A 25215-nucleotide genomic window follows, 5' to 3' on the forward strand; every position below is an offset into this window, starting at 1 on the left:
CGACACAGGAGTGAAGCTGGCAGGCACGTGAGATGGCACAACAGGGAAAAAGTCACCCAGAAGCATCCAGAAAGTCTACTTCTCAGACTTGGAAGCTGGAAATCTGTTCTGCAGAAGTAAAATTCAGGAATCGGTGAAGGACGAGGAAAGGATACCGCAAAAAAACAACGCATGTATTCGCCACTTCTTCATAGGTTGCTGGAGCAGCTGCCCTGACCTCAGGCTGGGTGGGCAGTGTGGCAAGGCAACGAGAAAACACCCGAGGCAAAAAGAAACAGTCATCCTCATAGTGCCATCGGAAATGATTTTTTTTTTTTTTTTTGCAAACTCTCGCTTTCCTAGAAACCCAGCCCTGCCTGCCGGGCTTTTGAAGACCCTCTCTTTCCACTAGCACAGCCATGCATGGAAGTTGTTATCTCCAGCAGACACTTCACCTTCCTGCCCCGTATGTCAGCACAATTCAAGACTAACAGCATCCTTGAGCACACGGGGGACAAAAGCACACAAAGGGGGGACACAGCTGTAGGAACTAAACCATTCACCGTAACTCGAATACAAAAGCAAACAACTTGACAGGTTCCAAGGATCAGGCTGTCAGCCAAAAATGTAACCTTTTACAGGTTTTACAGCAACCTTGAGGTTTCCCTGAGGAAACCTGCTATTCTGCGTCTGTTTACTTCTTGTGAAGCTAAGGGTGGATAATCTACTTTCTCTTAGCTCATTCAATGCTGCTACTGCACCTCAGCCCCAGCATGAACCACCCTAGCCCTCACTATTTTTTCCTGCCCTGCTCTGCCAGCACAAATCACCTCATGAGTGGTGGGCCAAGGAACACTTGACCCAGTTCTGCCAGGAGCTCCTGGGCCACAGGAAGCAGCCCTTCTGCTCTTCTGCATGGTAAAAATTGCTCTTCTGTCTGGGAAAACCACAGCGTGCCCTGCACTGTGCTCGGGCCAGGAGTGCTGCTGGCTCGCTCCCTTCCCTTTGTGCATGGAGAGTTGGCCTGGCTGGTCTCAGAGCATCAAATTCCCAGAAGAAACTACTAACTCCCACCACTCAGGGTGAGGTACATCAGCAACGAGACTTGCGCTTAGGGCCAGCACCTAGTAGGAAGTTCTTCAGAAACCATCAACAGCAACCATTTGCTTTCCTGAAAAATCAAGAGTGGGAGTTTATGATACAATCTCAAAATCTCTAAAAATCACTGCCTATTCTGTTCCATCAACTGGTAGAGCTTAGACAAGCAACAAACCACTGCCTTTCACTGGTATTGCAAGAGCTAGGACATAATCCCACAACACTCAGCTCCTTTATGGAGACAGCAGCGTTGCGATGTCCTTTTAACTGGATCGAAATTTCTCCTTATTAAAAGATGTCATAGTGAAAGTGCAAGCTGATGCCATGACAAACAAAAGTTATTGTGGTTTCACGATTAACTTCAAAAGGCCATATGCCTTAAAGAATACACTAGATCACTACTTCTTTTCCTAAGGAATTATTTATGCACTGAGAGCTCATGCATGATGCTCCTCTCATCGATTTATAAAAGCTCACAAGCACTGTGCTAAAAATTAAAGGATTCATGCAGCCTTATGTTCAAAGTAGCTTTATTTGGCTTCTTTTTAGCAAAGGCAAATACAGAAAACAAGACAGTCAATACATCAGTAGTGCATGTAACTTCAGATAAAGAATAATTAAGCAATGAACACGACATACACACAATACCTCTAAAAACACAAAACAATTTTTTTATTGGCTGAAGTTATTTTCAAGTCTGAAGTAAACCGCAGCTGCTACTGTCAAAAATACTTCTGTAAATTTATCTCAAAAGTTGTTTTGCTCATAATTTTTTTTGAAAAAAAAAAACCCACAAACAAACCAAAACACCAAACTAAAACACCTTAAAAACCAAACTGATGTCCCACTTTCTGTACAGAAAGGAAGCTAAGTGTAAATGAAAACTACAAAAAAGCCCAGCTTGCAATGAAGTATTGCTGGTATCCCAAAGAAGCAGGAAAAAAAAAAAAGAATCAGCTGGTGTTTTGGCTGGATCAGATTTTTTTTTTTCAGTTAGAAAAACTGAAATATATAAATAAATAATTCATATTGCACCTACAATCGTAACAGCAGACATCACCCTTCATGTCCTCAGCAATAGATGAAGACATACACGCACACATACAAGCCCCCACTTTTTGCCAGATTCTGGAGAGGCCGCCGCTCTGGAACCAACAAAATACTCATTCTGAATGCTTAGTCATAAGTGTTGCATCTGCCAGATCTTTTCTCTGTAGATATTTTTAGATTAACAGTTTGTACTCTTGGTAAACATGTGACATAAAAAGCACAATCCACAACACTTGCCGCTTGGTAAGATGGAGTATTTCAACTGCACAAACAAATGCTAAACAAACCCAAAAGACAAGAGGATACTGGTAGTGATCTCGATACGATGACAAATATTCAGACAGAAGAAAGACTGAGAAACACCTTAAACACTAGGACTCATCAGCAGAACAAAACTCAGCAGAGGAACCCCTGCAGTCCCCCCGTCCTTCTGTTCTGTCAGTAAAATGGGCCACGAAGTCTGTCAGGCCCAGAGGTAGGCTTGTTTTCAGCAACCTGCACCCCGTGAAGCGGGCACAGAGCCCCGGCGAGGCGCAGGGAGGCAGAGGGCACGCCGAGGCTCCGACCCCTCGCTAACACGGCGAGCTGCGAGGCAATGCCCAGGAGTGCGGGGCTCTCCCCAGCAGCCTGCTGCCGCACAGCAAGTGGGGGCACAGGCAGCCAGAGCACCAAGCCTGGAAACGGCCATTTCAGCAGGCTTGGGCAGGCAGTGGGGAGCAGCCGGGGGTGGTGGGGGTGAGTGGGGCTCTGATCCCACCAGGGGCAGGAGCAGAGCTGGGTCCCAGCTCATAAAAGTAGTGGAGTGTCTTTCCCTGCTACCAAAACCATGACACAGCAGTAAATTCTGACGCTGTAAAATTCCCCACCGGTACCACTACATTCACAACAGTGACAGATGACGGCTAGCTCAGGGCGTAACATCCTGCACAACAAGGTCCGAGTACAGAATAATGACTTTTGGCCAGCAGAGCTGTTTGTCTGTGTTTAGAAAGACACAATGAAAAAGGATGAAGACAGGGAAGATTATTCTGAACAATGCATATGATGACTGTGGAACAGCTGACAAACCTAGTCCATGCCTTTTGACGCTAAGCAAGGACTAGGTGGGGGTATTAACAGAGTTGTTTCAGAAAAAACAGAGAGAGAATGACAGCAAAACGGAAAGCAAAAAGGAACGGGGGGGAAAAGGAACAGGAGGGATGCCAATATGTCCACTACTGGGCTTTGCTTCCATCTCCTCCTCACTTCCATATTAAAAAAAACCCACCCCAGAATTAGAAAGCAGAGACAGATAAAATGAAGTACTGATAACTCTTCTTTCCCAACTGTGGCTGCTATTGTCTCTAATCTGTGACCTGCTTGGCGTCCTATTGTTCTTCCCCAATAATATTGGCAGATTTCGTGTGGTTTGAGTCCCGTGGTTTTGAGTCCAGGAGGTCTCTCCAGAGAGAGTTAAGCAATACAGTTGTTGGCACATTCACTGAGGAGAAGTTGTCGGATTAGCTGGATAAGAGAAGGAAAACCAGATGCCAGGAAGAGGGCGATGAATGCAGAGTTGCTGCAGTGAAATTGCAGATGTTGGTAAAAATCAAACCCCTCTTTACTGCAAGAGTAGTTAAGCAGTGGAAGAGGATCCCCAGAGACCTTGCAGAGCATCCATCCATGGACGTTTTCAGAACTCTGCTGGAAGCAGGCAAACACATTCTGCACACCAGCAGCACCAAGAGCGGCACGAGCAAAGTAGATTTTGCCTGGCAGCAGAGGAGCAGACTAAGCGGTCCCTCTGGTCCTACTTTTTATGATGAAGCGTCTAGACCAGATTACAAACATTGCACTAGAATTTTCAGTGATCAGCTCGGCATCGAGATAGGGTAGTGTATGTGATGTATTTCCCTTTTATTGCTGTTTCTTTCCAGTCAGTCAAGTCACTGCTTGTAACGTTGACTTCAGGCTGCTGGGCTGTAATGATCTGGTAAGTGAATGGAAATCCTCTAGGATCCTAGAAAACAAAGAAAAAACAGGAAAAAGGATTAATCTTGTCAATCGCGTTGCTGCCTCAGGTCTTGCTGAGCAGTGTGGTTGCCATTGAGGTGGGGGGTGGGGATGGACGTGGAGAGGGAGAAATGCACAGTGGGGAAAGCAGGGAGGAACAGTCACAAAACTGCCCTTTGGCAAACAACCATAGGACCTTCCCTGCTGTACAATCAGTAGCACATCTTCCCAAAACACAATGAAACGGGCTTCAGCCTGTGTTCTCCCTTGCTTCCTTTCTTCACTACAGATGATACCTGACCTTAAATTTAAGAAGATAGCTTATCTTTAACAGCGCAGATGCATGCCTGCCACACAAAGGATCGTTACATGGAAGGATCTGTGCCTGAGCCCAGCACCGCTCACCCTGAGGACCTCAGGAGATGCCTGCAGAGCCACAGGGGACACCGCTCGCTCAATCCATGTTGCCCCACACTGACAACATCCCCCGTAGGCTTCTCAAAGCGGCTACTCTGAGGGATGCTCAGCCCCCTCATTATTATTCCAAGGAGGAATAGTCTTAAAACTGGTAGGGGAAAAAAAAAGTATATTTTTTTCCCTCCCCTTTTCTCTTTAAGCAACAGAAATTCCTTTGGGAGCATATTTATTAGAAAGCCTGAAAACAACAGCTATGAAAATGTCCCACTACGCAACAGCATTTTCTCCTCAGGCGGTGAGAAACTACCCTGCTTGCCAACACCCATCCAAAGCCATTTATTACCCAGCAGAAGGACAGGCGCTGCCTTACAGACCATTTCACCTCGGGAGGAAGCCAAGGGATCCTGATTGGCAGTAGCTGCCAAAAGACATTACCAGTCTAGAGGGAAGTACTCTATTGAAAACAATATTTTAAAACCCCAGTAGTTTAGATTACACAAGATACCAATCGACATGTGAATTTCAGTTTATGATTGCTGAAGGAAAGCCTGCAGTTTTTACAGTACAACCACACCAACAAACATTAATTTTTAAGCAAAGTGATGAAAACAGTGAAGCAGAAAACAATTACTTTGGAAGTTTTAACCCAAAGCTTCTTGCCTGGTGATTTCAATCACCAAGATTTAAAAATCAGTCCAGCTTACAGTACTCTCTAAAAGGCAAATGCTAGATTTTTTTTTTTTGTCTCCCTCTTCCCAAAGATTGTCTTCCCACCCTTCACTCTGCAGCTTTGATTGCAGTGCCTAGAGACCACGGGCTGAAGAGACGTGGCTGAGAGAAGACTCGGAAGGCTTAGCCCCGCTGGTGTTTGGAGCAGTCCCCAGGGAGAAGCAGCAGCTTGCCCTCACCCAGCTCACCCGTTACTCTTCCTGTCGCTGTCCTCTCACTCCAAACAGCAGCCAGCCCTCCTCTGAAACCTCGAGGAGCATTATGCACTCACCGGGATGAAATTTGTGTGTCCTACCATAACATCACACGCCTGGTGGAAATTTGGGAAGCCCAGCTGATAAGTGGTTCCTGCCCCTGGGGTGCCGCTGGAGCAGCGGGAGCGACGCGGCATGGCTCACAGTACACAGCACCGTCCGCCGGCACTCGTGCCAACCGCGGCCCCCCGGGCTACACCACCCAGCGCAACCCATACCCTCTAGGCATTCCCAAACAAGAGACATGGAGTATGGCAGGGCAAATTTTCAGGATTAGTGTTAATCTATTTGTATGCAACAGGAATGATCGACTGGGGGGAAAGGAAAAAAAAAAGAAAAAGACATTCTCCATTTCCTGCTAATATCATATCTAAAGAATCCGAAGAGTTACTACACTGTTCTTTGTTTTCATTAAACTATGACCATCAACACCTGTCCAAACAGTATTTCGGATTTCAAAAAAAGTTGATCTGAAGACAATATTATGTGGAATTTTTTAAAACTTCTTACATACCTACTATTAAACCACATATTTTAATTGTGGAAACCACACGCTGCAGTATTCAGAATATGACAGCGAGATAGGGAATATACAAAACCGTAAATGGATTTATAAACTGTGAAAAGCAAACCAACTTTCCTGGGTTTGGTAATACACAAATAAAGATATCTATTGACTAAATAAATAGCTTGATAGTTCAGAATGTCATTCTGACATTTGAGACCAAATTTATGACACTACATTTATGCGGCTTTGAAAAAAATAATAAAATACATAGCATCCTTACTTTTCATGTAGAAGAGTAAGAAAAAAGTTTCCACCTCCTTCTGCATACAGCCAAAGTATTTTGTAAAGGAACAACATTTCAGAATTGAGCACATAAATAGTTCTTACCAAGGAAGTAAACAGCAAATTGAAACGGCAAGGCAACTATTCATATACTACAGGAGTGCTACTTTTTCTCCCTTTCAGCTGCCAGCCATTTTATTTCCTGGTTACATACAAAGCCCTGCTGTTGGAATGAAAAGAAGAATGAAGGACTGGAAGTTATTTCATAAATAAATACAAGCACAGTTATGAAGCACAGGATAGAAATGTATTAATCACTGTAAAGGCCCCCCTGTTTGTGAAGAAAGGATGCTGTTTTCAGTAGCCTATACTGCAACACCACTCCCTGGGATGGGCAAGACAAGCTCTTAGGTGTTTCCTACACCGCTGCCTTCATCCTGTCAGGGACACACAGGATTTATTTCATCCTTCCAGACAAAAACCCCTGCCATGCCCTGGGAGACCTCAGTTCATCCACATGCCTTCCCCTCCTTCCTCCTCTGCCACTCCTTCTCCCAGCTCTTCTCCGAAAGGGAAAGCAGGATGAGGAACATGGTTTCCCCAGCAAAACAAGCTGGGGAAAACACAATGGGAGAAAGAGCAAGGCACTGGCCACCCCTGTCCTGTGCAATGAAGATGGGTAGCACTAAATCATGGAAAGTTCGGAAAGGGCGCCCCGGCTCTCTCCATGTACGTGATGCAGACTTGAGGGTACTGCCAGGCACATTTCTGCGAGCAGAAAATTAAGTGACTTGCTAAGGAACAGGAGTTGTCTGGAAGCAGCGTGTGATTAAACTCAGAAAACATTTTCACTTGGGTTGCAAAATATTTATGTCTGCAGGAACCCTGAGGGGTGGCCCGGTAGCAGAATTACCCGTCTGCTGATCTTTTCCCTATGGGCTCTTTTTTTTTTTTTTCTTTCCATCTTTTCTTTCTCCCCTCATTAACTCTATTTAGGTCTGTTTGGCTACAGTGTTTTTATGTTGCATTTTTTTGGGGTTTTTTTTGGTGTAGTGTTAGGATGGGTAAAGGAATGAGGCTGTTGCAAGCAAAACAACTTTCACTTATACCACTGCATATTTTTGCTATTTTGGGGAATTCAGAATAGGACAAATACAATCCTCTGCTCACAGTAAAGCCACACTTGAGAGGCACCCAATACGATTCTAAAATGAGCCTTCCCAGCTGGGACATGACAGCCAGAGACCCGTTCCTCTGCAAGCAGGGTGCGTTACATTCATCTGCCTCATAAAAGAGGGAGCTGTGTCCCAAGTTTATCATCTGAAAGGCTGGTATTTAGCTGTCACTTCAGGACAATTTATTCCGAAAAGTCTCCTAAAACTGACTTGCTACTACGTTTTTCTCAACTACCCAGTCTCTCACTGTTAAGAAAACCAGCTGTATGTCAAAGCAAATCTACTGAAGAAACAAGCCAAGTCACACAGATAAGATGAGAAATGCCACAATTTTTGAGCCAAAGCTTAGAAACACAGCCTTCCTCAAACTGAATAAATGCTAGAGGATATTGCTATAATGGCTGTTCCATAAATAATTCCCATTTTTACTGTAAACAAAGCAATGGAAAGTGTGCGCAAGTACTTGTTCTTGGGAAGCTTCCCAAATAACTGGAATATCCTGCACAAGACTTCCATATTTCCCAATCTTTCAGGATATCTTTGGCCACCAAAAGTTCAGGTTTCTGACAGCTACATATTATAGCTGATCAGGCAAGCTGCTATTCGCAGCTTAACAGGCCTGAACCAATATTATTTGTAGCGACTCCCAAACTTCAAAAAATAATAATCAGGGAGCCTTGAATCCCTGTTCAGGGTATTAGGTGATCTCTGTCTGGTACCAAAGAGGTATTTTTAATCTGTTTTATAACACTTGTGTAACATTCAAGATACACTGATATTCAACACCTCTTTGAAATACATTTAGTTGGCTGCATTTGGACACAAGCATCTTGAAACAGAGACTTTAATGCTGCTTAATCTAAGTTCTGTAAAATTTCCACTTCAAGAATAGCTTGAATGTTTCAGTTTAAAAACAGGAAAAACCCATTGCTATGCTGGCGCTTTCTGCAGAACAGCTGTTTTGATCTGACCTAGTCTCCTCTTCTGTGACTCTTCAAGTTTTCTTCTTGCAGGTTCACCTAATCTGCTCAGCTTGCTTAGGTCGCATCATATCTATTCAATAACAAGCTCCAAGATTTTTTTGTCCTGTTGCTTTTAAACACAAATATACTATTTGACCATTTCTAAAACTTTCCATGTGACAAAACATGCATAAGATATCCAAGAAAGACCAACACACCAATGCTTAAAAAAAAAAACACACAAAAAACAAAAACCAAAAACAGGCTAGCCTTTATATCCATTTGTGAAATAGCCCTTCCTCACAGGCCACCACAAGCCCCCAGGAAACTGGTTACGTGGATTTTTATTGCCCTGCAGACTGCTAAGTCCTGAGAACTGACTATAAAGGTTTCTAACTGGCTAGGCTGAAATATGAGTATCCTGCAAGCCTTTCAATGAACAGCTGATGCTGTGGAAAGCATTCAGGTTGAGACTTGTATGCAGTAGGTAAGTCTCAGGAATTTAATCTGGCTAATTGCCTTTATTTTGCTTCAGTCAGGCACTTGGCTTGTTAACTGGGCTGCTTTATGTTGGTGTGGTCTACAGTTAAGCTCTATTAGTTAGGCCAGGTAGGAAGTGGTGTAACTTTTTACCAGAAGAGTAGCACTGAGAAACCTCCAGCAAGAGTGAAGTTGTGTCTGGTGATTCATTGCAGCCTGCTCATCGCACTTAAATCCAGTGACAGGCACAGCCAGGCTTGCTTCTCTGCTCGGCAGAGGATGAAGATGCGCCTTTTCCAAAGCTGTTTCCACTAGGTCTCAACACAAAGGCTGCTCTGTTTGTTTCCAGACAAGTGACTTTTTGCCAAACATTGTGAAGACACTTCACTTGGGATGCTTTCAGGGAGAACCAAAACGTATGTCTGCTCTGTAACTGGTACACAAGGGAGATGCCTGAGGGATGGGACATCAACTTTGAGCCCTAGCTCTCCACCCGATTCCCAAGCGCCTACCGCAGAAAGGAGGGGAACAACAAAAATAAAAGCAAAGCAAAAACCAACCATACTCTCAATAACAGAAACTTTGATAGAGAAGGGTCCCCCACCACCCAGATAAAAAGCTGTTGTTTTACTTTAAAAACCAGACATTTTGACAGGGCGGGAAAGGCTTTGCTTGTTATGTAGTGCAGAATGAAAAGAAGTATTGAAGCCCCAGACAGACATTGGTATCCCCCTGCCAGTGCTATTAGCTCTCTATTTTGCTGTTACAAAAAGCGTGTCCAGAAATATGTACGTAGGCGCTGCTCCTTGTTCCAACACAATCTGAGGATAACAGAGGATAAAACCAGAAAAGGGATTTCTGCAAGACGTTCTTCTCTTTCAGGTGAATCAACTGCAACCAATGCTTTAAAGACCATAAATAAATTTCATAGATGATCGGGGGAAAAAAACAAGTCACTGCAAAAACAGACTAGCGTCCACAGTGTGCTGCTCAGAGGGGAGCTAAGGAGGTGCAGGGGAGTTCCTCATTACAATGTGGTATTTGTGGAGTGGTAACGCACTCTAAACAGCGTGTTAAAAATTACTGTAGCTCCACAGGTATTCTCGGCATACTAAGGATATGGCTGGGAAAGTGACAGTGGAATCATACACAAGACAAATTGTAAATAACTTTCAGCAATAAGAAGAAAAGAGCATCCAGGAAAAAAAAAACCACAAACAAAACAACAGACAGAGACAGAGTGATCAAACTGCACCAGTACTGGAGTTTTACAACAAACTAATTAATGAGGCCTCCAGGGAAACAGATGTACATCATGAAGATGGACTACACATTTCCCTAAGCTGGTCACTGTATGAAGGAACAGGTTCAGCGGGTCAAAATTACTCTGGATAAAGTAGTGCTGTCTTTATGCAAAAAGGAGTCTGGTCAGCTCATTACATTTTCAAAACTCAAGACCAAAAAGCAACTGAAAAGATACAGATGAAGACTGATAAAAACTAGACTACATTCAAAGAACAGAAACTGAACAACTTACAAGATCACTGCAGAATTCACATCCCAGCATCACAGTTAATCAAAACTCATGATAAATGGGCAAGAACACAAGGAGTTGAAGCCCCTCAAATCCTGCATTTTGTTGATAAATTCTAACACAACCAACTTACACCCACTCGTAAACACTGCTCGTCTAATTTACTCTGCCTGGGTGAACAGGTATTTAGATGAAGTCTAATGCACCCGCGTGGGGCCGGCAATCCGGACGTCCTCCCGGGCAGTGGGGCATGAGACCCCACTTCCCTTGCTGACACAGTGTGGCTTTGAGCTCTGAGCCATCAGCTGAGGAAGAAGGGGCACAGTGCTTTCAGCTTAAGCATACGATGCTTTTCTGTGTCTTATGCTCTCCTTGCAAGGCAGGGGGAGGGGGGGCTCTGTTCAAAGTCTCCAAAATAACGCGTGGGCTCTGTCGTGTCTCTGCAGCAAGAAATCATGTCTTGCATGACCCACGACATAGAATCACAGAATCACAGAATAGTAGGGGTTGGAAGGGACCTCTGTGGGTCATCTAGTCCAACCCCCTTGCCGAAGCAGGGTCACCTACAGCAGGCCGCACAGGACCCCGTCCAGGCAGGTCTTGAATATCTCCAGAGAAGGAGACTCCACAACCTCCCTGGGCAGCCTGTTCCAGTGCTCCGTCACCCTCAGAGGGAAGAAGTTCCTCCTCATGTTCAGACGGAACTTCCTGTGCCTCAGTTTGTGCCCATTGCCCCTTGTCCTGTCACTGGGCACCACTGAAAAGAGCTTGGCCCCATCCTCCTGACACCCACCCTTCAGATATTTGTAGGCATTTATAAGGTCCCCTCGCAGCCTTCTCTTCTTCAGGCTGAACAAGCCCAGTTCCCTCAACCTCTCCTCGTAGGGGAGATGCTCCAGTCCCCTCACCATCCTCGTAGCCCTCCGCTGGACTCTCTCAAGTAGCTCTTCATCCTTCTTGAACTGGGGAGCCCAGAACTGGACACAGTACTCCAGATGAGGCCTCACCAGGGCAGTGTAGAGGGGAAGGAGAACCTCCCTCGTCCTGCTGGCCACACTCTTCTTGATGCACCCCAGGATCCCATTGGCTTTCTTGGCAGCCAGGGCACACTGCTGGCTCATGGTTAACCTGTCGTCCACCAGGACACCCAGGTCCCTCTCCGCAGAGCTGCTCTCCAGCAGGTCCACCCCAAGCCTGTACTGATGCATGAGGTTGTTCCTCCCCAGGTGCAGGACCCTGCACTTGCCCTTGTTGAACTTCATCAGGTTCCTCTCTGCCCAGCTTTCCAGCCTATCCAGGTCACGCTGAATGGCAGCACAGCCTTCTGGTGTATCTACCACACCTCCCAGTTTGGTGTCATCAGCAAACTTGCTGAGGGTACATTCTAACTCTTCATCCAGGTCGTTGATGAAGAAGTTAAACAAGACTGGGCCCAGTACTGACCCCTGGGGGACACCACTTGTCACCAGCCTCCAACTAGACTCAGCGCCGCTGATGACAACCCTCTGAGTTCTGCCATTCAGCCAGTTCTCTATCCACTTCACCGACCACTCATCCAGCCCACACTTCCTCAGCTTCCCTAGGAGGATATCATGGGAGACTGTGTCAAAAGCCTTGCTGAAGTCAAGGTAGACAACATCCACGGCTCTCCCTTCGTCTACCCAGCCAGTCATGTCATTGTAGAAAGCTATCAGATTGGTCAGGCATGATTTCCCTTTGGTGAATCCATGCTGACTACTCCTGATAACCTTCTTTTCTTCCACTTGCTTCATGATGGCCTCCAGGATAAGCTGCTCCATCACCTTTCCTGGGATGGAGGTGAGGCTGACCGGCCTGTAGTTCCCTGGGTCCTCCTTCTTGCCCTTTTTGAAGATTGGAGTGACATTGGCCTTTCTCCAGTCCTCAGGCACCTCTCCTGTCCTCCAGGACCTCTCAAAGATGATGGAGAGTGGCTCAGCAATGACATCCGCCAGCTCCCTCAGCACTCGTGGGTGCATTCCATCGGGGCCCATGGATTTGTGGACGTCCAGATCGCTTAAGCGATCCCTCACACAGTCCTCCTCGACAGAGGGAAAATCATCCTCTTTGTAGGCTTCTTCTCTTACCTCCGGGGCTTGGGATTCCTGAGGGCCAGTCTTAGCACTGAAGACTGAAGCAAAGAAGGCATTCAGTAGCTCTGCCTTCTCCGTATCCTCCGTCACCAGGACACCCACCTCATTCAGCAGCGGCCCCACGTTGTCTCTAGCCTTCCTTTTGCTGCTGATGTAGTTGAAGAAGCCCTTCTTGTTGTTTTCGACATCCCTTGCCAGCTTCAATTCCAGGTGAGCCTTGGCCTTCCTCGTCGCATCCCTGCATGCTCTCACCACGTTTCTGTACTCTTCCCAAGTGGCCTGTCCCTCTTTCCACATTCCATGGACCTTTCTCTTCTGCCTGATCTCCGCTAGAAGCTCCTTGTTTAACCATGCAGGTCTCCTGCCTCCTTTGCTAGATTTCTTTCTCAGGGGGATGCATTGCTCCTGTGCATGGAAGAAGTGTTGTTTAAAGAGCGATCAGCACTCATGGACCCCCCTTCCTTCGAGAGCCCTGGCCCACGGGATTCCTCCCAGTAGCTCCTTGAAGAGGGCAAAGTCAGCCCTCCTGAGGTCCAGGGTTTTGATCCTGCTTATCGCCCTGCTTCCTCCACGCAGGATCCTGAACTCGACCATTTCATGGTCACTGCAGCCGAGTCCACCTCCAACCTTCACATCCTCCACCAGTCCCTCCTTGTTTGTTAACACGAGGTCCAGCAGCGCACCTTTCCTTGTTGGTTCCTCCACCACTTGCATCAGAAAGTTATCATCGATGCTCTGTAGGAACCTCCTGGATTGCGCCTGCCTAGCTGTATGGTCTTCCCAGCTGATGTCAGGGTGGTTGAAGTCCCCCATGAGAACCAGGGCCTGTGACTGTGAGGCTGCTTGCAGCTGCCTGTAGAAGGCCTCATCAACCTCCTCCTCCTCCTGGTCAGGTGAGTTTTCCTGCCCCTTTCAGTATTGTCCCCTGCCACTGATGGGATGGAGGAAAACACCACCTGCGCCCCTGATCCCTCAACCAGTCGCCCCAGTGCCCTGAAGTCCCTTTTGATGGCCTTGGGACTTCTTTCTGCTACCTCGTCCCCGCCAACCTGCATTACCAAGAGGGGGTAGTAATCAGAAGGCCGCACCAGACCAGGGAGTTTCTTCGCAACATCCCTAACCCGGGCCCCAGGGAGGCAGCAGACTTCCCTGTGGGATGGGTCCGGTCGGCAGATCGGGCCCTCTGTTCCCCTCAGAAGGGAATCACCTATGACAATGACCCTCCTTTTTTTCTTAGTTGAGGCAGTCGTAATTCTTGGGGCTGTCTGACTCGTTCTAGGCAACCCCCTGGATGGAGCCTCACCTTCACCCACATCCTCTGTGGCCGGTCCCTCACATTCCAGAGCCCCATACCTGTTGCTTAAGGGCAACTGGGCAGGTGAGGGAGGCCGGGGGGGAGATTCGCCTGCCCCCCCGAGCAGGGACCTGCTTCCATTTTCCCCCATCTCTCAGGCCCCCTCTTTCTGCTCGGTGGCAAGAGGGTTGGGGGTTCTCTGCTTTCTGTGGAGCCGCCTCCTGCTGCCGCTGCCTCAGGGCGGGCAGGGTGCGGCTCCACCAGTCGGTCTCCCTCTCACACTCCCGGATGCTCCTCAGCCTCTCCACTTCCTCCTTCAGCTCTGCCACCAGGCTGAGCAAGTCATTCACCTGCTCGCACCGAACACAGCAGTTATCTCTGCTGTCCTCCGGTACGAGCGCCAGGCTCAGGCACTCCCTGCAGCCAGAGACCTGGACACCCGCGTTCTTGCGTGGGGCCTCCGTCTGGGTCCCCACACTCCTTCGAGCAACAGCTTTACCACGGGTGGTAACCATGGCTAGAATATCTCCTGGAAGAGCGATGCCCACTACTTGAGTTGCCAGGAGGGGCGGATGCACCCTGCCTGTCGCCTGCCCGCGCGAACTGCCGCGCAAACTGCTGCGCCGCTCCCGGGCTGCTGCGCCGCCTCTGTTTGCCGGCTCTGATCGCCCGCGCTCCCTGGGGGCTGCTCTTATCCGTGAGGGGGTTTGGCCGCTGTCACACTCGAGTCCGCCCCCGCTGAGTCAGAGCTGCTGCTCGTTGGCACTTCCCGCTTTCCCGCTGAGGGGGGCGGCTGGGGTCTCCTCTCTCTCTCGGCGCTTTTTGCCGCCTCGCCGCTGCGGTTTTGCCACCGGAGAAAGGGTCCCTCGGCGCGAGCCTCTGCTCCAGAACCCTTCACCTTCAGTAGCTTCGCCGAAATGACATGGCACAAGGATGTGTGAAACGGCTTGAGGGTTCAAAGCCTGATACCTAGCAGGTAGAGCAAGGTGTAGGAGACCTGCTGTGAACCTAACTGTAATGCCTGCTGGGGACTGTCCTCTTCTAAGCTATTGCCGGAACCACATGCAGGCATTGCCTGGGGAACCACTACTGTCCAAGGGCCAGAATGATGCCAGCAGGTATATTAACATCCTCAGCCTAGACTAAACATGAACAACCTAGCCTTGCCAAGCCATGTTTCACTGACTGAGCCTGCTCCTGCTTCAGGCACCTGTCCAGTCACAGCACCCAAGTGTAGTTCTCATCTGGCACACAGCGAAGGGGCTTTGAAACTCTGCAAGGCAGAACCTGCACTTTTTAGTGCTCTCTTTGTCTGGTCACTCTCTGATCAGCTCCAGCGGGTGATCCCAGACCTCTGCCTCAAGGTCTGCTTAGTATAAGCTCATTTGTGTTTGGAATGGTTGCTCTAGAACAAAGATACATCTTTCTTGTCAGCATTGCACCTTTTTCTTCCAATTCTTTAAAAAAATGTAATTAAGAACCAACTCCTCACTCTTTAACTTCCAAGTTGGCCTGAAAATTCGACAGAAAATTTCACTTCTGAATTGTTTATAGGATCAATGGAAAGCTTACATGCATGTTACAATGGAGTAATATTTGGGGTGTAAGAAGTGTTTGTTTCTCTGTCTTCTCAGTGAAGACTTTTGTGTCTCTGGCAGTATCAAATTTACCAGACCAACTCCTCTTAACAGCAGATGTTGTAGGTCCAAATTCACAATATATAGGTCTGATACTCCTGGAAACATTTCTTTACCTGCTATCTCATTATCATCATGAAGCAAGTATCTAAATACTCAGGAACTGAGTTAATGTGTGCCAGCATTTCTAAACATATTAGAAAATTTAAAGCCAGACACCGCATTTTGATCTAGTTGAGTGAGAGTGAAACTACCAATGACCTTCGAATTTCTGTGATTTCCAAAGCCTAAGGCCTGCCCCTTTTTCTAATTTTTTTCCTTTCTGTTCTTAGTAATTAAGACCAGAATGTCAGTTGTTCCATGATCAGGGCATCACACGTACAAGGACACTACACTGACTGCAATTTCTCCTTAATTCATCATTAGGAAGCAGACTTACATGCCAAGTTTGAGTGCATTTCTCCATCATCTTACACTGTTTGTCTTAAAAATACGAAGAGTGTGCTGTGACCAGAAGAAAGCGCTTCACTTGAGGACATGTCACTTTGCCTGAGTGGGTTTCTCTCCAAAATGCCTCTTCTGCCAAAAATACTCCGAGCACACTTACACGCAACACTTTTGTGGCCCTCCATGAAAATGAGAAAGACTAGTGAATTACTTCTGCTGAGACATCTGCCTGAAAGCAAACTGCAAGCAGCATGTCCTGCTCTGCTTGGATCCTCCCCTCACAGTTTGTAGTCTTGTATTGTTCCTTGGTAGTCACAGTGGGAAAACAGCTCCTAAAATTACATGCGACTGAGGCAACCTCTAATAACTGCACACACATTATGATAAAGTTTACTTGTCCATTATGGCGGTCTCAGACTCCCTAATGGTACCCCAACAAAGCATCATTCTTTTCTGCAGATGACCAGACCTTATTATGGGCTCTGTTAAAATGGTTGGTTTCCATGCATCAGTGACTCACCACTTCAACACCTCCTGCATATCCTCCTCCTCCAGCACAGCACGATCAGAATCAGAACGATGATGACAATTAAAATGCCCACAGTAATCGCCAGCCAAAGCAATGAGGATACCACTTCTGTGAAAACAGAACAAAAAATACACCAAACCAAGTTAGTTTATATAGGAAAAAGAGCAAAAAGAGCCAAGAGTACGTCTGATTCATGACAATGGTCCTTCATCAAGATTGTGCAAGTTATTGCTAAGCTACACAGAAACAGCAATTGCTCAAAAGAGTGAATGTGTGTATCTGCAAAGACAAACCCGCTTGTCAACAGAAAATGCTTTGTGAAGAAAAGATGCATTCATGTTCATCCACGGCAAAGAAAACTGTCATGCCCATACCCAGTATGGTAGCTGGCATGTGTACATAAGCAGAACTTTATACAATTGTTGACACTTTCTGAAGAGTTTTTTTGTTCATCCACAATTGGAGTTTTTTGTTTATAAAGTAAAAGTTATTCCTTTTACTGTAAAACACTTATCACTGTCACAAAGGCTAAATTAACTTTCAGAGAAGATGGGCTATGTTTTGATGCCTGCAAGTAGTTCTACCCAACATCTGAGTGTAAACATCCCTCCCTGCTTAGACATTAGCCACTTCATTTGACCGCCATCCATCAACGTGACAACACAAAGGCTTATTTCAATGCTTGCTGAAGTTAGCTGGAAAACTTTCTGAATTAAAATTTATTTGAGTCAAGCCAAAACTGCCATGTCTTTTAACAAATCTAGATTGAATTATTCATTTGACTTTCTCTTTCTTTAAAACAGGAGATTGTTAAAACAATAAGCTGTTAGCTGATTTTTACTTCTCCTACCAAGGAATAACAACAGTCTTAGTTTCCTGCTTTCAGAGACACACATTTTCTTCTTAAAAGTCCAAAAGAAAAGAATATTGCATTTGAGACAAAACAGAAAGATTTATTATGCTTTTGTAATTATTGTCACTCAGAATTAAGAACTAGATTGCTTTTGAATTTTTGAAGCGAAGACATAAAAAGTCAGACCTTACTCTTTACTACTATTCCTAGAACAGTCACTTCTTGAGCATGTAATTTGGGAATTAACCCACAATCTCAAGCTCCTTTTCCTGTCTTCCTAATTGCCAAGTGGTCTTCCTTTTAAGGCTCTGGATTTGGAGAGACGTGAATTTTAAATCACCTAAATTAACGTTCCTGTGTGAACTGAGAACGGTACTTCAGCTTTTAATGTTTCTATTTCTCACCCATAGAACCAGTGTGAAAGTCATTCCAGCAGAACAGAATGTTGGAAGAAGAAATAAATTAGCACTACAAGGTATTCAGATGTTACATTGATGTATTTAAGATATCCCCATAAAATCAATGTAAGTATCTTCAGTTGATCACCTTCCTGTCTTTCTGAAAATACTGCTCCTCCCTGACTACTACTGCGATGCACGTGGGTCTTAGCAAAAATTTCAGAGAAAATAAAACATGATACACAGGTTAACTGTACCAATACAATGTAGTAAGTTCATCTGAAACATTTGTTAATTATTGTTCAGAGATAGTTTGATATTAATTTCAAAACATCCACTTCAGTGTTCATTCAGCGACCCACAGAGTTTTTACTTCATCTAGATAGATACTAGGCAACAAATATTTATACCTATCTTGAAACCGTTAAAGAAACTATGAAGGCCTGTCTGAAAACTGAAGTTTGACTTGCTGCAAAACGCACGATGCCTCTAAAACCCATAGCTCCCTAGCTGACCAGTTTGGCTTTTTTCCCCTCTTGGCGAGGACCCCAATATGTTATCTCAAAGACAGCAATGAACGCAAAGTAGGATTTCCTTTCTTCTTACTCGGCACATACACACTTCACTCCCTCCCCTTCCCAGCAGATTCCTATCCAAACATGCTATTGCAAAACACAGAGGCCAAGAGAACGCTATCTAGTAGCTCATATTGTTCACCTACCTCCTTTCATTCTCACAGGCAATTCCATTTTTTCATTCGTGTTGCTTACTCTGCAGGTCAAGTCACCGATGCTCTGAGTGTTGTAGATCTCCAGTTTACTGGTGATGGACACCATCCCATTGGTGTGCCTGACTATCTCCTGTGTAGGAGTAGTATTGAACAAGTTGTTCCAGGTGATGGTGGGCTCTGGGAGGCCAACAGCTTTACAGGTGGCTATCAAATGACCTTCAGAAATGTTGTAATGGACAGATGCATTGAGACCTACCAACACACAGATAAGACAATCCATTACCACAATGAGTACACGGTCATAAGCAGTAATAGCAGTTTAACTATGATCAATCAGAGCAAAGCTTACTGGATTCGCACTGGGCCCCACAGCACAGGAATGAAAAAAAGAGTTCTTTGGGTCAGGTCCCCGCCATGATTCAATACTCCTTTCCTTATACTGAAGTTATATACCCCAAAGGTTTCACTCAACCTGAAATCCCAGGTTTTAAAATAATCCATTAAAGTAAAAACAGTTCTTGGTCTGTGCTGTTCTCCTATCTGCTAATCCCCTATCAACAGTAGAGTTCGGCACAGCAGCTCACAGCACTGGGGTTGCACCAAGAGCAAACTGCAACAGGCAGTGCTGGTTTGCCCACATTCCAGCTGGGGCTGTTCGGCAGCTTACAAAGAAAGATCCCATTCCTTGCTTTTTAGCTGCTACTCACAGAATGACAGACAAGGACAGCCCAGAGCCAAGACCACCACAACATACTTGAATATGACCCCACAGTCTTGCCCACAGCAGTAACACTGTTTCTACACCATGTTCCACCGAAGGATGCTCCTACCACTGCAGTTCCTGAGTCCTCTCAAGGAAATGCTGTGGGTGAGAAAACACCTCCTTTCCCACTAGAGACATATCCCGGCAAAGAACCATACCGAAGACGCTCAGGCAGGTACGTCCCGAGGAGGAGCCGAAAGGGAAAGCATTGAAGAGACACAGGTAACACCCTGAATCATCCATTCTAGTGTCCCAGAAAGTGATGCTTGTCTCATTGAGTACCAAACTTGTGAAATTCATTCGGTCCTGATAGGGCTCGTGAATCTTTAGTCCTTTTATGGTACTGTACGTTGCTATATTATGGCGTGAGTTTTCAGAGTCCTTTTGCCATGTCACTTGAAGAACATCCTTGTGTTCTTTCAGGGCACAGCTGAGAGTCACGTTGTCGCCCACCTTCACGTTTCGGTGTTCTGCCTGTGGAACCACTACAATAACATGAAGTAGTTAGTGAAATGAGCAGATATCACACATATTCATAAGCCTAATACTGATTCTAAGGCCTGGATTACCCACAGACACAACAATTCCATCAATTACATATAGTTTCTATGGTCTTCCCCCACTAAAAAGTCCTTCTCCTGCATCTTCTTAGAAATCAATGAAGTTACGTTGATTTACATTGGCTGATGCTCTGGCTTTCTTCTAAACTGTTTCAAAGAAAAAGACATACTCTATTTCTGTACCCATCCCTGCTGACTTCCCACGTCAGTTTTATTAAATCAGCTCATGGCTTCCCATTCTCAGCAAAGACACAATTTTTGTTTCCTAAAAGCTAGAGGAAGACTGAATGCACAAAGGAAGTGCATCCCCAGCCATTCTCAGAGATCTGAGCAGCAAAACGGGCTAAAGAGAATTTCTGGACTACACAGCTTCAGAGTCCACAGTGCATTGGAGAGGGAGTGTCCTGGGTTCGGCCAGGACAGGGTTAATTTTCACCAGGAGCCAGGAGGGGACACAGCCGGGCAGGCTGACCCAACCTGGCCAAGCAGAACAGGGTATTCCATACCATGTGCCGCCATGCTGGGTTCTGGTTGGGAGAAGCTGGGTGGCGGGAAGGCAGTTGCGGGTTCAGGAGCGCGCATGCGGCAGCGGGCGGTGAGAGTGGCTCTGTGCGTTCTGCTGTCTGTGTTGTGTTTTCTCCTTATCTGTATCGTTGTTACTGTTCCCTTTGATCGCTGTTCTAATAAACTGCCCTTATCCCAACCCACCAGTTTTTTCCTGTTTCTTTCCATTCTCCTCCCCACCCCAGCGGGTGGAGGGGCGGCAGAGCAGCGCGTGGCCCTTTTGTTGCTGGCCACGGCCAAAGTATAACAGGAAGGGAAAGAAAAAGAGATTTGTTCCCATGGGGAAGATCCACTATGTGAAACTGAACTCAGGTGAACAACAGCGTCCAGTGTCATTGTAGATACGGGATGCTGCACGTTCCTCCCATCTCCAAATGCTGCTCCAGGAGGTCTTGTGTCACATCTGCCAGTTCCATGGCTATGCCTTAGCTGACTTACGTTTGTGAAACGGCATCAGCAATCTGCATTTCACCTATTTTTCCCCTCTTACTCTGACTCAGTTGAAGCCTCAGGAATCAGAAACCAGTTCCCCAACCGTTTCCAGGCAGATTTCAGGAAATTCAACTTACCACTCGCCTTTCCAACCCCAGCACAAGCCAGACACAAAACGAGAGCTTGGAAAGTCATTTTGGAAAGGAAAATCTGCTTCACCTGAAGAAAGATAAGGAGAGACACGTGACTCAATAACAGACAATCTTCTGGTGATATCAATGTCTCCGGGAAGCAAACATTAATGCTAGCTTTACCGTGTGAGAAAAACATATTTCTGAGGGCAGATGGAGAGTTTTGACAGGTCTCATTACACAACACAAAGTGCTTTGATCAAGGTGGGAAAAAAAATGCACAATGGAAATTGGCATTAATCCACCAGAAGCGCAACATCCTGGTTGTCCAGGACTAGCTGCAGCTAGGGAAAGAGGTAGGGTTAGCTCATGAGATCAAGGGGTAAATTGAAAGCAACTTCTTCGAGGACTTCAGGACTTCCCGTCTGTCCAAAATTGCATGAATTGGGGAACTTTTGGGGCATATTGCACCTGCTACATACATACACTTCCAAGGGGGAAACGGGTAAAAATAAGGTTGTGTTGCTGCTTTCCCTAGTGAACAGCTATTGATCTGCTCCCTGTTCCCTCAGTCGGTTAGTATTGCCATAATACGACTGAATTGTAGACCTGCCTGTAACTGAAGCTGGCATCATATTTAAGTGGAAACACTATTTCGCATAAAATACCTCTGTAACACACATCACCTACACCTGAGCTTTTTGCCAATGTCTGCAAAACCAGCTGATGCTGCTTGGAAGTGTCTTCTGTCAAGAACACAAGCAAAGCCCAATTTTTTAAAGATTTTCACAACATGCAAAAAATAGTAGAGGGAATCAACTGCGAAGCATTTTCTATGCTCTCATAGGGCTTAGAAAAGGAGGACTGATGAATCAATAAATTAATTAGAAGGAGAAAAAAAAGTCTGTTTAAAAAACAAATTCCCAAACAAGCACACAACACATACACACACAACCAGTAGCCTGCCTTTAAAGGCTAAGCGTGCTGTGCTAAAACAACTCCTGATGCAACCCCGCAGTTACTAAGCATGAACACAGACCAAGCTCTTATGTGTAAAATAATGAAACAAGAAATCATCAGCAACAAGCTGAGTGAATAATGAGAACATTCAGATAGTACAGAGTAGCCAGATGGTTACAGTTACAGCTAGTAAGTACACTTACAGTTACAGATAGTTGCAGCTACAGTAGCCAGATAATACAGCGTGGCCAGATGGTTACAGTTAGTAAGTACAGTTACAGAAGCCAGATAATACAGAGTAGTCAGATACTTGAGGATGGCTCTAAGAAGTCCAGACAGATATTCCCAAAAGCAGGCAGAAATGAAGGGCCAGCATAGAATCATAGAATTATAGAAAGTTTTGGGTCGGAAGGGACCCCTAGAGGTCATCTAGTCCAACCCCCACGCAGCGAGCAGGGACACCGCTAACTAGATCAAGTTGCTCAGAGCCCTGTCCAACCTGATCTTGAATGTTTCCAGGGATGGGGCCTCCACTGCCTCTCTGGACAACCCGTTCCAGTGTTTCACCATCCTCATTGTAAAGAATTTCTTCCTTATATCCAGCCTAAACCTACCCTGTTTTAGTTTAAAACCATTACGCCTCAGAATCACAGAATCACAGAATGGTAGGGGTTGGAAGGGACCTCTGTGGGTCATCTAGTCCAACCCTCCTGCCGAAGCAGGGTCACCTACAGCAGGCTGCACAGGACCTTGTCCAGGCGGGTCTTGAATATCTCCAGAGAAGGAGACTCCACAGCCTCCCTGGGCAGCCTGTTCCAGTGCTCCGTCACCCTCAGAGGGAAGAAGTTCTTCCTCATGTTCAGACGGAACTTCCTGTGCTTCAGTTTGTGCCCATTGCCCCTTGTCCTGTCACTGGGCACTACTGAAAAGAGCTTGGCCCCATCCCCCTGACACCCACCCTTCAGATATTTGTAAGTATATATTAGGTCTCCTCGCAGCCTTCTCTTCATCAGGCTGAACAAGCCCAGACTTGCTCGTCCTGTCACTGTTATCTCTACTAAAAAGATTGTCCCCATCTTTCCTATAGGCCCCCTTCAGGTACTGGAAGGCTGCAATCGGGTCTCCCCGCAGCCTTCTCTTCTCCAGGCTGAACAAGCCCAACTCTCTCAGCCCGTCCTCACAGGAGAGGTGCTCCAGCCCTCGGATCATTTTTGTAGCCCTTGCAAGCAAGCCAGAGAGAAATTTCGAGCTATGGAAGTATTTAAAACCAGCGAAAGCTGTGCCGCACCTGCAGGAAAGCGCAATGTTCGGTACCGGCCCCCTATCTCGCTGCTGTATCACCCGCACAGCCCGCAGCACACCGCTGCTCGCACCCGCTGCGGCGACGAGATTTCTCACCGCGGGGAGCCAGGCTGTCCTGCAACTACCCCGGTCGCCAAAAAAGTCCCTTTAGGTCACAAGCCCAACCTAGAGGGCTACAAGGGAAAAATAAAGAAGAAGAAGAAGAAGAAGAAAAAAGAATCTTCCGAGACCAGGGCACGCAAAGAGCTCCCCCTCCGCTGCGCCGCCCCCTCCCAAACCGCACCTCAGCGGGCTCCCGCCTCGCCGCCCGCACCCCCCTGCCGCACCCCCTGCTCCTCCGCCACCGTCCGCAGAACTCCTCCGGCTTTCGACAGCCTTCGCACCCCTGGCCGCCGGCGCCCACAGCCACCGGGCGCTGCTCGGCCCCGCCGGCCCCTGCCCTCACGGCAGCCTCAGCCGGCGGCTGCTGGCCCCGGGGACGCTCCCGCTCAGAAGGGGGCTGGGGGGGAAGGGTCGGCCGCGCCCCCCGCAGCACCCCGAAACAGCCGGGAGCCGCTTCCGCGCTCGACGCGACCCCGCCGCCCGGAGCCGGCCCCGAAATCCCGCGCCTGGGGCCGCCTCCCCCCATCCTGGGGCCGAACTTTCCCGGGGATGAGCCTGCGGGCCTGGCGGGGGGGGTGGGCACCGGCCCCTCTCCCCAGCCCCGCTCCGGGCTGCCGCTCCAGCTTCCCGCCCCCCCGGCGGGGTCCCCGCGGCGCCCATGGCGGCTGCCCGGCGTCCAGCCCGCACGGACACCCACCTCTGACCTCCCCGCCAGCCGCACCCCGGGCCGGCAACCGCGGCCGGGAGGAGCGGGCAGGGCGGCGAGAGCGGTGCTTACCCACGGCCGATCACCTGGAAGCGGGGAAGGAGGGAGCAAACGTGCCCGCCGGCCGCGGGGACACGGAAACCACCCGCCCCGCCCCGCCGCCACCGCCCCTGCGGGAAGCGCCCCGCCCCGCGCCGCCTTGTCCCGTCGGTGGCGGTGGCTCTGCCGGCCGGCGGGAAGCGGCCGCCGGTACCGGTAAAGCAGCGAGCGAGCGGCCGCCCCCCGCTCATCCCCTGCTTTGCGCCGGGAGCGCGGCGCGGACACCCCCCACTTTCCCTTTCCCCCCAGGGTTATTAACACCAACCCAATTAACAAATTGCCCTCGGAAGAACAAATTAATAAGACCGGACGCCGCCGCTGGCTTAAAGCGAGCGGGCGGCGAAGCCGGAGGCGCGGGGAGGTGTCGGCGGGGCGCGGCGCGGCGTCGGTTGCAGCCGCGCTGCGGGCCGGGCGGCCGTGGGGACGGGCAGCGCCGGCCGCGGGTGCCTTCCGCGGGGTGCCGGGGTGCGGCCCAGCCAGCGGCCCCCGCGCCCTCAGCGCGTCCTGCCCCGCTTCAGTGCCAGGGCAGCGGAAGTCCCGCCAGCCACCGGTTTTAATTACAGGTTTCCGTGCCACCGGAATCCAGTGGCAGAAACATAACGCAATAACAATAATTATTAAATAAAATGGCCAAGAGCTCTGACATTCACTCTCCGCACACCGAACAGCAAATGTTTAGTTTTTCACGAAGGAACTGGTTTCTTTCAGACCAAATCAATTTCTTGAACTTACTTAACGTAAGCCTGCGCAGGAAGTTGCGCAACAAGTGTGCCAAGGTTTTCCTCAACGCTGCTTCTTAATTACCACAGACTGTAATAAATGACTTCGGGTGGCAGGTCACTAGCCTGGCAATAGCCACCAACAGGAGTTTGAGTACTAGACCAAGGCTCTGCCTCTTTTCTGGATCCTCAGCCCCAATAAACGATAAACACTTTTTTTTTTTTTTTTCTGATGTTAGGCTGTAGGAAATTTGCAATAAAAAATATCAGTGGAAGATCTCATTGAAAGGGACGGTCATTTCATTATACAAAAGGCCTAGGTAAGTTGGTTATGCCCAGTTTCATAGACACAAGCTGTAGGCGTTCAAACCGTCTGGCCAGGATCTTCTGGGTTGCTGTTCACCAGTGACAAGACGCT

The 25215-nt window shown here is 47.7% G+C and overlaps 1 protein-coding gene across 3 annotated transcripts; it reads right to left on the reverse strand.

Moving 5' to 3' along the window:
• Positions 1-1621: 1621 nt before the first annotated feature.
• LOC104335511 (OX-2 membrane glycoprotein) lies at positions 1622-24119 on the reverse strand. 3 transcript variants are annotated; one of them, XM_075435076.1, is made up of 6 exons: positions 24052-24119; positions 20916-20997; positions 19381-19707; positions 18451-18711; positions 16470-16586; positions 1622-4126 (listed from the first exon to the last, which is right to left on the reverse strand). In XM_075435076.1, exons 2-5 carry the CDS (start codon positions 20971-20973, stop codon positions 16474-16476), a joined length of 759 nt encoding a protein of 252 aa, XP_075291191.1. In that variant the 5' UTR covers positions 20974-20997; positions 24052-24119; the 3' UTR covers positions 1622-4126; positions 16470-16473. The 3 variants fall into 3 exon arrangements, with proteins under 3 accessions (XP_075291191.1, XP_075291200.1, XP_075291211.1); XM_075435085.1 differs by lacking the exon at positions 24052-24119 and adding an exon at positions 23971-24037; XM_075435096.1 differs by lacking the exon at positions 24052-24119 and adding an exon at positions 23158-23180.
• Positions 24120-25215: the final 1096 nt, after the last annotated feature.

This window comes from Opisthocomus hoazin, chromosome 1 (genome assembly GCF_030867145.1).
Source record: "Opisthocomus hoazin isolate bOpiHoa1 chromosome 1, bOpiHoa1.hap1, whole genome shotgun sequence".
Classification (NCBI taxonomy): domain Eukaryota; kingdom Metazoa; phylum Chordata; class Aves; order Opisthocomiformes; family Opisthocomidae; genus Opisthocomus; species Opisthocomus hoazin.